Genomic DNA, 17,001 nt, shown 5'->3' on the forward strand with positions numbered 1-17,001 from the left:
GGAAATTCCGTAAGGCACATGATGTACATTCACAAACATATCAAAGTCAATCACTAAGCCAAACATGAGCAGGAGGGAGGGGGAGAGAATGGGGTGAAAGCGGGGAAGGGCTAAAAGAGTGATGTGTGCATGTGTGCCTCTATCATCTTGTAGCCCATTAAGATGTATAACTACAATGCACCAATAAAAAACATAAAGAGATGCTCATCACTCTTAAGCAGGAAAATGAAATTTACATGTAGAATGATCCAAAATATCACAGTAATTGGTCTCAAAATTAAACATTTGAAAGTATTAAACACTGGCTAAGATATGAATAATTGAGAGTTTTAACTGTTCTAACTGCCAAGCAAAGCAACTATTTATATTTAGTTGAAGATACACATCTCTGACCTAGAAATTCCACTCCTGTTAATCAATCTAGAGAAACTCTTATGAACAAGGAGGCTTCCTTAAGAATGTTCAGTGCAACATTATTTGTGACACATTCACAGAAAAATGGAACTAACTTAAGTCTTTAATAATTGAGAATGAATACATCCTGAAAATAAGTGTATTAGGAAATATTCACTGCAATTTATCCACACAGTGAAATGTCATCAATTGGTGAACACGGATGACCTAGTGCTGCATCCACCAACATGGATTGATCTCAAAATATGGTTGAATGAAAGAGTTGGGTTGCATATGATGAGTAATATAATATCATTTATTTAACAGTTAAAAGCATGCATCTTATTAGTATTCCATATTATTTATGGATTGTAAATGCATATGAAGGAGTATAAAAATATGGATGAGAGTGAGAGGTTCTAATTTCAGGATAATAATTTAGGGAGAAGGGGGAAGAATAGAGAGGAGGAAAATAAGAGAAAAGTAAATTTCAGGCTTCAGTGTTAGGTGTAATTTTTTATTTTTTAGCTGAATGATGGGCACGATGGTATTTATTATATAACTCCCATACTCTTTGGCATCCTTGAAGTTTTGCAATAACAGCTGGAAATAAATATCTCCCCCCAAAGTTTAGGAAATGATATATATATATATATATATATATATATTCATTCATATTTGACTAGTAGTGAAAAATTGACTTATACAGGAAATCAAGATTGCTAATGGTGGACCTTGCAAAAGAACAAGCATGCTAATAAATTCAAAATCACTCATATATTTTCCATGTATTTCTATTGCAGTTCTCTATTTAGATTCTAACTTCATCTTGACTGGAAATCTCTGTGTATATTCTCAAACTTTAATTGAAAAATGTGTCTTACTATATTTTATTTGATAGCACTGGGTGTTAAATACTGAGTCTCGAATTTCTATTTCTGATCTCTACCTTCTTTATATAAACAGACTTACCACTGTTTCTCTCCACTTAACATGTATTTGAATTCTAAACCTCTCAAATAAAATTAATTTAACTTAATTTTTGTTCTCAATTCTTTCCTCATTCTTGGTGACGTAACATGTGTTTGAGCCAAATATCTCTGGATCATATTTAAATATCTTCTTTCTCTCTTCGCAATCAGTTCATCAGTAAATTTTATTAACACATCTCTGAAGATCAAAAACGTGTACAGTTCTCTGTATTTCAACATCCTGGTGGAACCTGTCATCTCTCCCCACTATGCTATCGGCCTCCTGATGAATGTCCTGCTTCTGCCAACTTCTGGCCACATCCACCTTCTTTGTAGCCCTCAGACTGCTGGTGTAATTCTCACTCTCAGTCCCTTGTACTAGCTGTTCTTTCTCCCTGGAGCGGTTTTTTCTAACTATGCCAGGTGGCCTCCTTTAGATCGTAACTCAAAAGTCATTTGAGAGAAGTTCTTCCTTAATTTCTAATACAAGGCAATGTCCCAGTCTTCAGCTCAATTTCTTGTATTTGGAGCACTTTTCACAAAAATTTTTTGTAGGCACAGAGGTTCACTAATGTACCAAAGTTCACATAGCCAAGTTTATTGAAAGGATCTGCCTTCAAACCCAAGCAGTGTGCCTGCAAATCCACACACAGTAACCTGTACACACCTTTGCCACTAGGTTTCAAATCATGGAGAACAAAGCACATGTCTTCTTTGCCATCTGAACAAAAATATTGTAGAGAAGAGCTACCAATTTAAATTAAACAACTATATAAGTCATATCATTGATTTTTTATTTTTTATTTTTTTGGTGGTACTGAGGTTCCTAGAAGCCCTTTTACCTCCAGGCTACACTCCCAGACCTATTTTATTTTTGGAAACAGGGTCTTTTAAGCCAGCGGCTGGCTTTGAACCTGTGCAATCCTCCTGTCTCTGCCTCCCAAGCTCAGGGATTACAAGTGTGCGCCACCACGCCCGGTCTCATACCGTTGATTTTAAAATGTAAGATTGGGCCACATAAATAAAAAATCATAATAATGAACATGTATTATTTCTAGCAAAGATCAGGCCAGTTCTAGAGTCCAGTGCTTGTCAAAACTCTTGAAAAATAGACAAATGAGATTTACCTAAAGAAGTAGGTAAGATAAATACACAGATGCTAAGACAGAAAGAGAAAGCAATTATCTTCAACCACTTGAAAAGGTTTGTGAATGAAGGTTTCTTCTGATTGGACAGAAGAGAACAATCCCAAATGTGGGAATAAAGAGAATTCAGTAGTGTGCTGAGCTTGTGCACGCTGACTCCTTGGAGCAGGCTATGACATCTCTTCCCTGCTCTGTATTCAGTGATACTATACTGATCTGTTAAAACAAACCAGGGTGGGCTTTTATATCATGGGGACCTCAAAGCTACAACCAGAAATATAAAAGAAGATGGAGAAGGAAGAGGAGGAAAAGGAGGAGAACTGTGGAGGATGGATGGTGATTAAGAATGCTATAGAGGATGAGAACTTATAATCAAAGTTTATATTATTAATGCATTAGTAAGTTAATAAATGGCCATAATCTAACATACAGTTATTAATCCTTTGTTCAGTTACTTTATTTTTCTTTTCTATTATCGGTAAAATACTATTTATATATAAAACTCAATCACTCCAAGAAAGCATGATTTTTTTAGTTCTCTCATAAGTCTCTTCTGTTAAAAGAAAAATATAAAAACTAAATTGCACAAAATAAATATAATCCAAACTTTTGTAAAGGAGATAGTCCATTATGACATTCCTCTACCTGAGGCAAGAATTAATAATATAATCAAACAGGAAGCCCTAAAAGGCGATCAACAAATTAATTATACTTTCATATTCATAATACTACACCTACAGGTATATTTTCTAGTTAAAGTAAGCCTTAAAATTAATTAGCTAACTTATTGCTGTTTTAAAAAATCAATATCTCTTGATATTTGTCTTCTATGTGCTAAATTTTATTTAACTTTCAGTGTTGTTTTAATAAGTTAAAATAAATCATATAAAGAATTTTCCCCTTGTCATAACCAATTAAGTATTTTAATAGCTCATATATTCTCCTACAAGAAAGTAGAGCATATTATTCAAAATTGTTTACTAATGGTGAGCTGGAGTGAATAATGTGCATCTATATATTATATATTTAAATAGTGGGATGGAGATGAAGGCAAAAGATAAAGATGAATCCGATAATATACAATAAAATACAACATAAGCAATATGTAAAGATCGGCATAAAAGCAACCAAATTTTCCATTTAAGACCAAGAAACAAATGAGAACACAAATTTAATCTCCAAGACAAGAGCCACCCAATCAGTTTTAAGTGATAGATTATGTAAACTAAGTACCTCCATTCTGCTTATAAATTACAAAAGCAACAAAGTAACCCTTTCGGAAGGTATCCTGATGCATCTCTCTTCAAGTGCTTCCTGGTCCTCTTGCCCTCTATTTTACATTTGAGTAACTTGGAAACTCTTAGGAACAATCACAAATCATTTGGTACCCCTCCTTAAGCAGACTTTGAGAAAGTACGGACCCTTATGAAATTGTGCCCTAAATAAAATTGCATAACAGCTGTACTTGGTGCATTAAAGAAAAATATAAACACTATTAGAATAGGATATATGCATTTCCTGAGATAAGAGTTTATCATAAAATTTACATTAGAAGAGCCTCCACCCTATGCCAGAAGCTGGTACCCAGAGATTAGTGTGGAAGCGGGCTGGGCCTTTTGGTATGGGGCAAACTTGATTCCCTGAAGGGATGTTTCGAAGAAGAAGAAATTCTGCAGATCAGAAATTCTGCAGATCAGAAATACTTTTGTGAATTTTTCATCAAACTAAACTAATAATAGCCCCAAATTTTCTTGTGTTCATCCTTCTTAGTTAATATTGCATTTAATACTCACAACTACTATACAAAAATGCAGGCTCTGTCACTTTCTCCATTTCCTGAATGAGAAACCTAAAGCCTGGAGAACTTAGTGACTCCCTGTCCCAGACAGCCAGGCTCCGCGTGACTCATATCTCCATTAGAAAGGAGAAGGAGAAGTCTGGTAGAACACCAAGTGACTTCATCCAGCATACTACATCCCAGAAGTCTAAACTCTGTTATTTATGGCAATAAGCATATGTGGAATGACACCACATAACTTCACAGTAATAAATATATATTTATATAAGGCATGGCGGCCTCTGTAAGAATAGCATACACCTCACTATCGCTTAACAAGAGAAGGTTCTTAAGGGCACAGCCGGTAAATCAAGGACACATATTATCTACTTTGAAGGGTTTTGAAGTTCTTAGTGACCAGGTTTTAAACAGCTTTAGAAATATCCTAAATACATTTTTGTTTATATTTTCTTTACTTTTTGAACAATGTTCGTATGAATTACACATAAATAAAACGCAAACACACAGACTTACTTCCAAAGGAAATGCCTGAGTATATAAAAATGAATGGAAAACATTCTTTGCAAAACCTATACGAGCTTTCAAAAGTCTGCACATTGGAAATGGAGTCTGGGATGTCCTCCACAACATGAACATCAGTGGGTTCTAATATTCCTCCTCCCCCTCTAATTCCAGAATGGTTTATTGATTTTAAAAGCCGAGCTCTGGGCCATAATTAGTCTACTATTAAGTCTTAGCTGGGCAACATCTCTGAAGGAAAACATGATCAGATCGATCCTGTCACGGGATAGGAGGCCTCCAAAGGCATATTAAAAGCCACTGACAAGCCAGGCGTGGGGGCGTGCACGCGGAATCCCAGGCTGAGACACGGGGGTCGCAGGTTCACAGCCGGCCTCAGCTGCTTAGTGAGGCCCTCCACAACTTAGTGAGACTCTGTTTCAAATAAAAAAAAAATTAAAAAGGGGAGGGGTGTAGCTCAGAGGTAGACTGTCCCTGGGTTCAATCCCCAGTATTACAAAAGTGAAATAAAATAAAGTCCAATGACAAAATGAAACCTTCAGGGAAATGTAGCATACACAAAGGTGTGAGTGCCTGTGTGCGCACGCACACACACACACACACACACACACACACACACACACACACAGCTCAGCTTATTTCCAAGAATTTCATTCCCCAAAGAAATATGTGCTTCTCTGTGTCGAGATCCATGTGTACAGCAGGATAAAACAGACAGGGTTTTTTATTTTTTAATTCTATAAATAGCAGATACTAGAGTACTGCGCTGACACTAACTTCATAAATCACGAGTTTCTAGCAGAGATGAGCAATCCTCAATGATTTCCTTCCATTCACACGAGTCTGTGTGTTCTCTGAGCACACGGCTGCAGACCGCTCTCTCAGCACAACTTCAGTGCCTTCGAAAAGCTATGACAGCTCACTGAACTGCTGTTAACTTCAGCTAGTTAAGCTTCTGCTGCTAAACAGTTCACAAGGATTGTATTCCTATCAAAAGTAAACCTAATCTTTAAAAGAGTGAATATAGCACGTTAAGACAGAAAATCAAAACTCTCCCTTTCCCTTTTTATTTTCTGTGCCTATAGGCATCTCTAAAGTTATGCTTGAAATATATATATATATATATACTTAACTATATCTGCTGTTTAGCTTATAGCAAAAGAAAATAAAAGATGGAGTAAATCCTAAGGTTAATATATTAATTAACTAATGCTGTGATCCAAGCCCATCTTCACACAGAAAATAAAAGAGAGGATATACTCTCATATTTATTCATGATAAATGAATTTGGTATACAAGCTTCAAAAGAGCTTTTTTATAGTTCTTTGATAATAATGTCAGACTTGTTACAATTTCCTAGTAAAAGAGAAGAAGGAAAAGGTAGAATTTGGGTGAAGACTTTTGATTTAAAAGGTTCAGGGTCATTAATATAGTAGGTATAGACAGATTCTCATTTCTTAAGATTTTTTGAAAGGGTGAAGGTTGTGTTAGAATAAGTATCAGACACCGGGTCAGCTGGAGAGTGGGGTCTGACCTCATTAATGGAGACAGTAGAATTGAATTTCTGAAACCTGGACTTCAGTGAATAGTAATAACATTGCACGGTGTGCGATCTCTTCCATTTGCCAGGCGTCCTATAAGCCAGGTTCTCGAGTTTTACAGGCTAATTAAATGCATCCTATGCTGAGGCTGGGGGTTGGTTTGCTCCAGTTTCACTCCCTCACTCATTGCCTGCCTTGGAATTTGAGTTCCATGTGGACAACAGAAAGGCCTATGAGACGTGAGCTTATTAAGTAAATCCACAGACTGTGTGTGTGTGTGTGTGTGTGTGTGTGTGTGTGTGTATGAATATACACACATATATATGAATATGTATATATGTATACATCTTCAGCCTCTTATAAGCTAAGAAAATCACATTTTTCCCTTCAAATCTATGGCAATCCTCCAAGATGTCTCAAAGTCCACAGGGGCACAGAAATGTCAAGACTTCCACTCAAAAGAAAAATATCTCTGAGGGTTCTAAATTATGCAAAGAAGTAAGTAATTCAGAGATTCTTTTTGACTGACACAAACAACCAGATACACACATATAAAATAAGGGTCTCCGTGAAGTGAGCATTTGCTCTGTACAGATTACCACCCTTTGATTCTAGACTCTGACACTGAGCAGCACTTACTGGCTTCTATAATAACCAGCTGCCTCTTCGGAGGAACTCAAGAGGGTAGCTATGCGCCCTAAGTGACTGGAGCCAGAGCGTGTTCCACCCGCAAGCACATTTCAGAGGAGCTGCGTGCTCAAGTCCTGCAGTGGCCGAGACGGGGTTGATCCAACTTCACACCACACAGAAGAATCACAGAGGGCTGCTCTCGGATGCCATGCCGTTTAGCTTCCTTTCCCTTTGTTTTACAATCTTAGGGGAAATGAGCTGTATTGGTCATTTATACTGTCATTTGCAGACTCATATACACAAAGAAATTCATGGTGAAATTGTAGTCAGTACTTTAAAACTTATCTAGCCTCTTTCTGTTTTGCATTCAGTAGAAAGTAAAAAATTCTAAGTACATTTGGTTTACAAATGAAACCACTGCATGTCTAAATTCTTTCATTACATAAATGTAATGATACTGATAAAAAGGAGAAATTTTAAGTGAATGTTTTCTCGAAATATTATAACTACAATGGTTACATGAAGTGCTCATTTATTATCTAAAATTATAGTATATGACTCTCAAATTAATTTGATAAAACATGTACAACTGGAATACACAATTGTCAAAATGTATTTATTTTTTGTTTAGCTGAAATATTTGGTACAAGCTTTGTAAATAAATATTAATAAGGTCTATTCAGATCTGTAAGTTACTGAAGATTCTGTTTAAGAATTCCACAAAGATGCCTTAACATTTGTGTAAGTCGTATTGGCCCTATACTCTCAGTATAAATTCTTAAACTATTTTTCTAATTTCTCATGTTAATAATCATTCATTTAATAGATGTTTTACCTTTAAAACATATACAAATAACAGATTGGTTTATTTTCCAAGTAAGGGTTTTCAATTCCTCTATGAAAGTATACTGATATTGTGGGCTTTTATTAAAAAAATTAAACTTTAGTTCGAGACACTTGTATTTTCTACATTTGTAAGAAACAATACAGAGAGCTCCTGGGGCCCCTACTCCTAGCTCTGTCTTACTGGCAACATCTTAAAAACTAGTGCACTATCACCACTGTCACGTCAGCACAGAACACCCATCAGCACAAGGGCCGGTCCCTCCTGCGGCTTTCCCAGCCATGACTTCTCGCCTGCTTCTACCCTCTCCACAACCCTCCATCACCATGAATCTCTACTCTATTATTTTATCATTTCAAGAATATTACACAAATGAAAGCACCCAGTATGTGGCCTTTTAGAACTGGCTCCCTTCACTCCGCAAGACTCCCCTCAGATCCATCCAGGATGGTGTGTGTCAAGAGTCCTTCCATCTTTGTTGCTGACAACAAAATGCAGGGTATGAATATACCATACTCTCTTTAACCTTTCTCCCGTTGAAAGACAGAGGAGTTTTCTAGAATTTGGCTGATGTAAGTGGAACAGATATTTACATATGAATTTATGTAAAATGATTTATATAAACATAGTCATGTAAAATTTTTGTGTACATAAGCCTACTTCTCTAAGATAAGCAGGTGGCTACTATGTTCCATGGCAAAAGCACGTTCTAGTTGCCCCCTTTTTATTGCCACAACCAAAATTTTTGACAAGGTCAACTTAGAGGGGGTCCATCCATGACCAGCTGGCACCAAGGCAGGAACCAAGAGGGCAGTACTTCAGGGAATGAGGACAGGGACAGATACAGTCCCCAGGGCTGTGCACAGCTCCAGGGACCCACCTCTTCCACCATGTCCCACTTCCAGACCTGACTCGGTTGCCAAACACATGAGCTTCTCTGGGGGACATTTCATATCCAAACTGTAATTTTTAAAGAAACTGCCACATTATTCTTAAGAGGGGCTCTCTCATTTTATATTCTCACTAGCAATACAGGAATAATCCGATTTACAGAGCTATCATCACTATTCTATATTTTAGTCACTTAGTTACTTTGGTGGTTGCTCTAGATATGACTTCATATGTTCATAATTGTCAGACGTGTCTGCAAATGTTATTTTATAGGTGCAAATGAAATTTACAAATTTTAACTTTACATTCTCATTTACAATATATTTATCTTAGACCTTTCCTCTACTTTTAGAATTAGTGTTATGTCTTTTGCTATATTTCTCAAACACAATTTAGAAATCTCAAGAGTAGACGGAAAGCCTATTGTATTTACCCATATTTTTGTTTGCTGCACCTTTCCTTCTTCCTGAAGAAAAAGTTCCTTCTTTTATTGTTTCATTTCTGTCTGAAGAACTTCCCTTAGCCATTCTTTCAGGGTAGGTCTGCTGGCAACAGATTCCCTTAGTTTTTCTTCATTTGAAAATGTATTGATTTCTTCATTCCTTAAGGATATTTTCACTGGATGTAGGTTTCTAGTTTGACAGTTCTTTTCTTTCAGAATTTGAAAAGCATCAGATGCCCCTTTCCTTCTAGTTTTATGGTTTACAGTGAGAAATTTCCTGTCATTCAAATTATTTTACCCCTCTAGGTAAGGTGTAATATTTCTCTGGCTTCTTTCAAGACTTTTACTTGTCTTTAGTAGTAAGAATTTCAAATATGTTGTATGTAGACATGATTTTCTCCAGAATTTTCGAGTTTGGGGTTTGCTCAAATCCATAAATCTCTAAGTTTTTGTCTCTTGAGCAGTTGGGGAAGGTTTCTCCGAGCGTATAGCTTACTTTCATCTTGCCTTCCTGGGACACCATTATAGTCCACCGGTCTCTGAGGCTCGGTGTAGTTGTTGATGTTGTTGTTGCTGTTTCCCTGTCTTTTCTTTCCATTGTCCAGATTGTGTCATTTCTATTGCTCCATCTTCCACTTTTCTGGCTTTTTCCTGTCTCTTCCAATTCTTCTCCTGAACCCACCCCGTAGAGGATCCCTACCTGGCCTTCCCTAGTGCTGGTGGGGTTGGGTGGGCCTCAGCTTTCCGTTGGCATAGGCTGGAGACTCATTATTGCCCAACAGGCTTCAGTGTTTCCAATGTGTGCCTTTCCTTTATGTTGGTATTTTCTGGTTGTGGGTTTCTTAAGTCCCAAGTGTGGGGAAATGTGGTAAAAGGAAAATCAAGAAACTCATGCCTACATTCCTCCTTGGGTCTTAAGGTTCCTAGACAGTGTACATTCTTTCCACCACCTTTCAGAATGCTTATGTTTGCATATTAGTAATGTCCAGACTTCTCACTGTGCTTATAGGGAAGTACAGGTGAGCTTGTGCCTATTCCAGTCTCTGCCAAGTAGAACCTGTCCCAGATCAGGTTTGTTTGCTTTTTTAAAAAATTAATCTCTATTTTGTTCAAATTTTCCATTATTATTATTATTATTATTATTATTAATTATTTTGGTGGTACTGGAGTTCCTGGAAGCCCTTCTACCCCTCCGGGCTACACTCCCAGACCTATTTTTTATACTTTTTTATTTGGAAACAGGGTCTCTTAAGCCAGCCACGGCTGGCTTCGAACCTGCGCGATCCTCCTGTCTCAGCCTCCCAAGCGTGGGGATTACAAGCGTGGGCCACCACGCCCAGCTCCTTTAATTCTTTATAGTACTTAAAAGTCTTGCCAATAACAAGATGGAGTTGGTTAATGAAAATATAATACCTAAATGATAAAGAGTAAGTAAATAATAAAATCACTACAAATATATATTTTAGGAGTATATAAGAATATCAAAGAATACTAAAATTTGAACAATAGATTAAATATAGCCATTAAATGCCAGTTAAATGTATAACTGCCAAGACTTTATGATGAAATTCTTATATGAACATAATTTTCCATTTTTTCAAATCTAAATCACTAAAGTGTAATCTAATAAAATGTTCATAAATATCAAGATTTTCCTTTTATTATCGTCAGGTATACTTAAGGTCATAATTCTTTTTTTTTTTTTTTTGGTGGTACTGGGGTTCCTGGAAGCCCTTCTTCCTCCGGGCTACACTCCCAGACCTATTTTTATTTTTGGAAACAGGGTCTCTTATGCCAGCAGGGCTGGCTTCGAACCTGCGCGATCCTCCTGTCTCCTCCTCCCAAGCGCGAGGATTACAAGCGTGCGCCACCACGCCTGGCGTTAAGGTCATAATTCTAATAAAATATAAAAAATATGATAGTGCTAAAGATAAATTTAAAATTGTGATACTATGCCTATTTTCATAATTTTTAAAGAATCATTCATTTAAGATACATAGTAGCAGAGTTACAGGATTATACTGTCATGTCCCCATCACTTAAATTTTATTAATTTTAGTTTACAATTTGTTAATTCAATAATTGGAAAAATGTAACCTAAATACATTAAAAGGAAAATGAGAATATTTGAAAAAATTTAAAGAATTTGAGAAAAGATCAACTTTTAAGAGTTTAACAACATTTACTTAAGTTAGAATTACTTCAAGGCATTTTAACATCCTTGTGCAGCTATTAAAAATTACTAGGTTGTTTTGATAAAAAAAAAGGCCCATGATGTTTTCTATAATAAAAGGTGAATGTTTTTATAGATTACACAAACCTGAATTCTTCTAACCACTGGACCTGGTTTACCTCATCAGTTTTCACTAGCCACAGATTTTGAAATATATGCAATGTACATTATTTTAAAAAGTCAATTAAAATAATGGTTCTTCTGGGTCATTTAGTGTTCTGTTAATACTTAAAAAGCTAAACTATTAAAGTCTAAATTTCCCTGATCTTCTATATGTAGAATTTTTCATATTGTTAAGCTATCCTTTGATACTATAATAACTGACAACCAATCTTATGTACTGATGGTTTCCAAATCATAAAATTAAATATTTGTTTAAAGAAATTTATAAAAATCTAAAATCTTGTACATTTCCAAACTTATTTGGTGTACTATCCCCTTTTCAGAAAAATAAATAAATAAAACAAAGGCAAAAAGCATTACTCAGTGTCTCCATGGACTTAGACTAATACTATAACCATGGGTCTCCTGTGTGTCTATCTTGCAGGCTGTATATCTTAGAATTTGTCAGCCTCCATAACTATATGAACCAATTCCTTGTAATAAATCTTATATACAAATAGATTGATAAGTATTTTATATATATGACATGTATATAACATGTATGCATAAAATATATGTATATATACACATGTCCTATATAACATATAGAACTATATATATGAATATATATATATATATATATTCTTTTGATTCTGTATCCCTAGAGAACTCTGACTAGTACAATAGCTAATAAGCCTTTAATGATATTAAAAATAATATGCCTCATGTAAATGCAACAATTCTGTTCACATAAAAATTCACATAACGTCTCAAGTCCCTGTCCTTTTAACAGTTAATCTAATTGTAAAGTTTACTAGTTTTGACACACATAGATATTTTGAATATTATTTTCATGGTACAGGTTTTAATAATAAGTTTAAAATTATGTTGGAATGATTTCAGACATTTTGATCTAGATGTGAGATTTGGGGGGTTAGAGAAGGGGCGACTCATAATTTAAATGAGTTCTGCATACTCCTATTTCAAGACCTGACAAGAACTCTTTACAAAAGTAAAATTTGATTGTGAATAATACATCAAAGATTAATTTTACATAAGGCATGCATGTAGATACAAGGAAAAGATTAAAAATGTGCCTAGAAGTTTTGTTAAAAACTTAAAATAGAAAAATGTATAACTTTCCAATTTGTTTCTAATAAATACAGTGTGTGGAAGATACCTACTTCATGAAAATATATTTTAAAAGCAATAATATCATCATAATTCTTTTCTGAACACTTCAAGTATAGTTTCTATTTTTACTAAAATGTTTAAGAGAACTGAATGAAAAGTCTTTCCAAACTTGCTAAATTCACATTATATTATTTTTAAACTTGTATATGAAATGGTCAAAATTTTATTTAGAAACCCCATCTAGTTACTTCTAGTCAAAATTTATGAATATTATAGACATACAGTACAGTTCAGCAAAATTCCTATACTCTTATCATTGTCTTACTTCTAATTTATTGCTGATATATTCATCATAATTCATGACAAAAGGAGTCTTGCATTAAGGTAATCTCTCAGATTCCAAAATAAGCGCCTAATGATGATGACAATCCTGATGCTGACAATACTAATAATTACTAACGTTTCCACAGTGTTTGCTATATGTACGAGCTTTTCCTAAGTAAGCTAATTTATTCCTCACACAAATAGCAACAAGATAGGCTCTATTATTCTATTGCAAATGAGCAAATGAAGGCAAAACCAACATTTTCTAAGTATGTAACATATACTTAAAAAATAATTTTCTTGAATTTGGAATATTAAAACGTCAGATCCTGCCCAACTACTTAAGAACTAAATTATGATATATACACTAAAAATGGTCATGCATACACTTAGAAATAAATATTATATAACATGAAAAGTGCATATGATCTAATGTAAGGGGAAATCGTCTGAATTTAAAATGTGTCAACATTGATTACAACTGTGTAGAGGTCAGCTCTGCGTAAGGTCAAGGGCGTGAAGGTTCTGGTGTCATGTGGAATGGGACCCACTTCTCCAAACCCACCTTGTGACTATCCTTTCCTTCAGCAACAAGCTGAGCTCAGCACAACACACACTCCGACTCCTGCGCCCTCCCTCACCACCGAAGGCCACAACCTGCCTTTTTCCAGGCACTGTCCTGTGCAAAAGGCTTCGAGGCGTCGGTCACATAGCCACCCACTCCAATGGTTCTGTTCTCCACCCTCCGTCTTTCCAGAGCCCAGGGGCTTGCCCACACCAGTGCCTCCCTTTTTGAACCCTGCCTTTTTTATACAAAACATTATCTACTATCTCTTCGCCTTCACAAACTCCTTCATTGGAACAGGAAATGTTCTAATTTGCCTTTCATCCTCAGAATTAAGAGGGTCTTCAAGTTATCCTATAGCAAACTTCCTAACTGCTAATTCTCAATTGCCAGCTGGACATCACCACACACATGTGCCAGCCACGACTCATTCTTCATAAACACTCACCACCTTTCCCACAATCCTTCGCAGTTCGCCCTGTGACACCTCATCTCTCCAGTTCTCTATGAAGTAGAACACAATGCCACGCCGCTCGAGGGCCTGTCAAATACAGCTCTAGACTCCATTGCTTTCTCAGTCTTCTAGAACCTATAGAGTCTAGAGCCTAGCACCTGGAGCCTCTCCTTCCTCCCCTTCTCTCTGTGTTCATCCCTCCATCCATGGGGTCCTAGATGAGTCCAGCTAATCTATGAAGGCTTTCTTGGTGACTTACAATCAGATGCATGTTTAACCTTTAGAACTTCATAATGCTTATGTTTCAGTTGTAATATGTCAATACTTATATTTGCTATTTTTAGAATATGGTTTCTAGATTAGACCTTGTGAAATGGCTCATGATTTTAACCTATAAAAATGGCAGTCCCATATGATTTGATCTCCCATTTCTTTTTGTTTCAGATCCCCAGGGAAAGAGTAATCTTCATAAAGACACTGGCTAAATTTTGTCTCTCTTTGGACCTCCTGAGAAGCCCTAACCATTAGAAATATTTAAGAAATGTTTGTCAAAATCAGTATATATCTTATGCACGGATGTTTTTAAAAATCAGTCCTCTGTAGTAAATAGTTTAATTGAACATGAAATAGCTGACTGTTTCATCCATCTGTCTGAATGATACAGAGGAGGAACTTTATAAAGTTCTGGTAATATACAATATTTGGATTCAAAGAGCTGTTTTAAAATCATTTATTTGTGAAGGGAACATTCTTGCAAGTGGAGGATGGCAGGTACAGTGAAAAGCTTTTAGCTGACTGAAATAAAAAAAAATCATCAAAACACTTCTTAGCACATCCACTTCCCTCATATAAACAAATTGTCTGAAAGCCAAGCACAGCGGTTTGTAGGCAGAAGTCTGAGCCTCATCAGCAGCAGCCACAGAGGCCCGAGAATGACAGAACAGTTTGCATTTCTATTGCTTCTTTGTATATCCACATTCCAAAAGCATTTCACAACGCAGTAAATATCAGAGCCCAGAAAGTCAGTCCCTGGCTGCCTGTGTTCCCCACACAGGGATGAAGGAGAGCAATAGAGGGTGCTGCTCAGGAGAGGGGACCCTGCGGCCCAGGGTCCTTTACCATCTCTGGAGCCACTGCAGAGAGGATGCCTCTCCTGCTTTCCGTCTCTTTGGTGCCTGTGGAATTACATTCACTGCCTCCTTGCAGCTCAGTACCAAGTACTGCTCCTCAGTACCAAGTAATTCCTCCCATTTCCACAAAAATCACAGCTTCAAATGACCCCAAAACAGAGATGAAAAGTGATCTGGCTTCAGTGGTTCAGGAGTGGCGGGGTGCCCTGGAAGATCCTGGGGGGAGGGGCCTATCCTAGGGGTAACTCTACTGAGCCTTGGATGAACTACCTACGAAGGTGTCTGTTGCTGTGCTGCAGTCCCCACTCTCCCCCATGAAAGGCTCCAGCCTGAGCCCGCAGCCAGCTCTCAAGGCCAGCTGTGTGTGGGCCCCTGCTCCAGCACACGCAGTAGAAGCCTTGACTGTCCTCCAGGGGTCACAGTCGGGTTACAAATCCCTCCTGGTGCAGGGACTGAGCAGCCTGGCTGGGAACAATTTATTCGAATTCTTCTTCATTAAGATTCAAATAGAATAAGTAAGGCAGGAACTGAGCAGACCCAGAAATTGTGGCTGGCTGCTCCTGTAGTCAGTAAACATTTATTCACCAAGTGCAGCTTAGTTCCCGCTCTCTCTCCCTCCCTCCCTCACACTTGTTCTTCCAATCCTTCCTGTGTGCTGTTTTAATGCATAATTAAGAAGGTCAGAATTAATGAAGCAGTGTGGAGTAAAGTTCAAGGAATCCCCAGGCACTATTTATTCTATTAGATCTCGGGCATGAATGTCAGATTGGCAGAGTAAGCCGCATCAGCAGTGGACCGGCTGCAGCCCACACAAGCCCCACCCAGGGAGACTCACCTGCACTGTCCAGTCATTCGGAAGCTCCTTCCCTGCGAAAATCACACGCAGCTGGTCAGCTGGAACCTCCTGTCGCTTAGCAACCTCTTCCTTAAGCTGGAAGATGCTGGTGTCAGAATCGACCTCCACTGGGAAACCGTGGCTGGAGTTGAACCTGACAAACACTGGCCAAGAAAACGGGAAGGAAGAGGAGAACGCAAACATTAATCAGAGCCCTTAAATGGTGACCACAGCATCGTGAACCCACTTACCCTCACCTGGCCTTCAGTGAATGGCACATATTTTCTTTCTCTTATAACAGAAAACAATACTGTAGAGCAATAGTTGGGAACAAGAAAGTTTCCCCATAGGACTTTCTTTTCATATATTAGCCAGTGACCCACAAACCAAAATTGAATTCTCCCTTTGACATCCTTCTCGGGAAACAGAAGGACTCAAGCAGAACACTGGCTTGATTCGAGTTGTGTGAATCCCAAGAGTCTACCCAAGAGATGCAGCTCCGACAGCCTAAGCACACTCTCCCTCCCTCCACAGCGCCCTGTGGAATAAAAATACAGGGCAAATTTCTAGCACTCCAGAAATAGAGAAAACCCACACCACTTCACGGATGGGGTGAAGGCCAACACAGCTTTCTATGAGCTCTGGGCTTTGGTGGTCCTGGCCAAAAGACTCCACAGGCTCCGTGAAGGCGATTCTTTGCCTTTACTTTTCAAACCAATGATTTTGTTTCTCTTATTGGAACCACTGTCCCCTGTGAGCCTTGGCTGGAGCCAGTCATTTCTGGTGTGTCTTCTCACTTCACTTGCCAAGCCACCAGTCAGCATCTCTCAGGCCTACCTGCCCGTCCTTCCACCCCTTCCCTCGCTGCTCTGTGACAGGCTCTCATGAAACCTTTTCTAGATTCTTGCACTAGCCTTCCAATTAGCGTCCTGATGGCCACTTTCCCTTCTAAAATGTCCTACGCCATTCTGCAAGGAAGCCTTATTAACGCAGAGCTGTGACTTCGTGTAGCACTCAAATCCCCTAAAGTGTCACCATGTCCTCTCGGAG

At 37.7% G+C, this 17,001-nt stretch overlaps 1 protein-coding gene across 1 annotated transcript in view; it reads right to left on the minus strand.

Moving 5' to 3' along the window:
• Window positions 1–16,775, minus strand: part of PRKN (parkin RBR E3 ubiquitin protein ligase) — a gene marked incomplete at both ends in the record, with an annotated part of 1,062,452 nt that extends 1,045,677 nt beyond the window's left edge. The window contains 3 exons of the mRNA XM_080700162.1: window positions 15,952–16,115; window positions 16,436–16,489; window positions 16,658–16,775. Coding sequence (XP_080556288.1) covers window positions 15,952–16,115; window positions 16,436–16,489; window positions 16,658–16,775 — 336 coding nt within the window. The remainder of the gene's footprint in view (window positions 1–15,951; window positions 16,116–16,435; window positions 16,490–16,657) is intronic.
• Window positions 16,776–17,001: the final 226 nt, after the last annotated feature.

The sequence above is a fragment of the Muscardinus avellanarius genome (genome assembly GCF_963383645.1).
Source record: "Muscardinus avellanarius genome assembly, chromosome: 8".
NCBI classification, from domain to species: Eukaryota; Metazoa; Chordata; class Mammalia; order Rodentia; family Gliridae; genus Muscardinus; species Muscardinus avellanarius.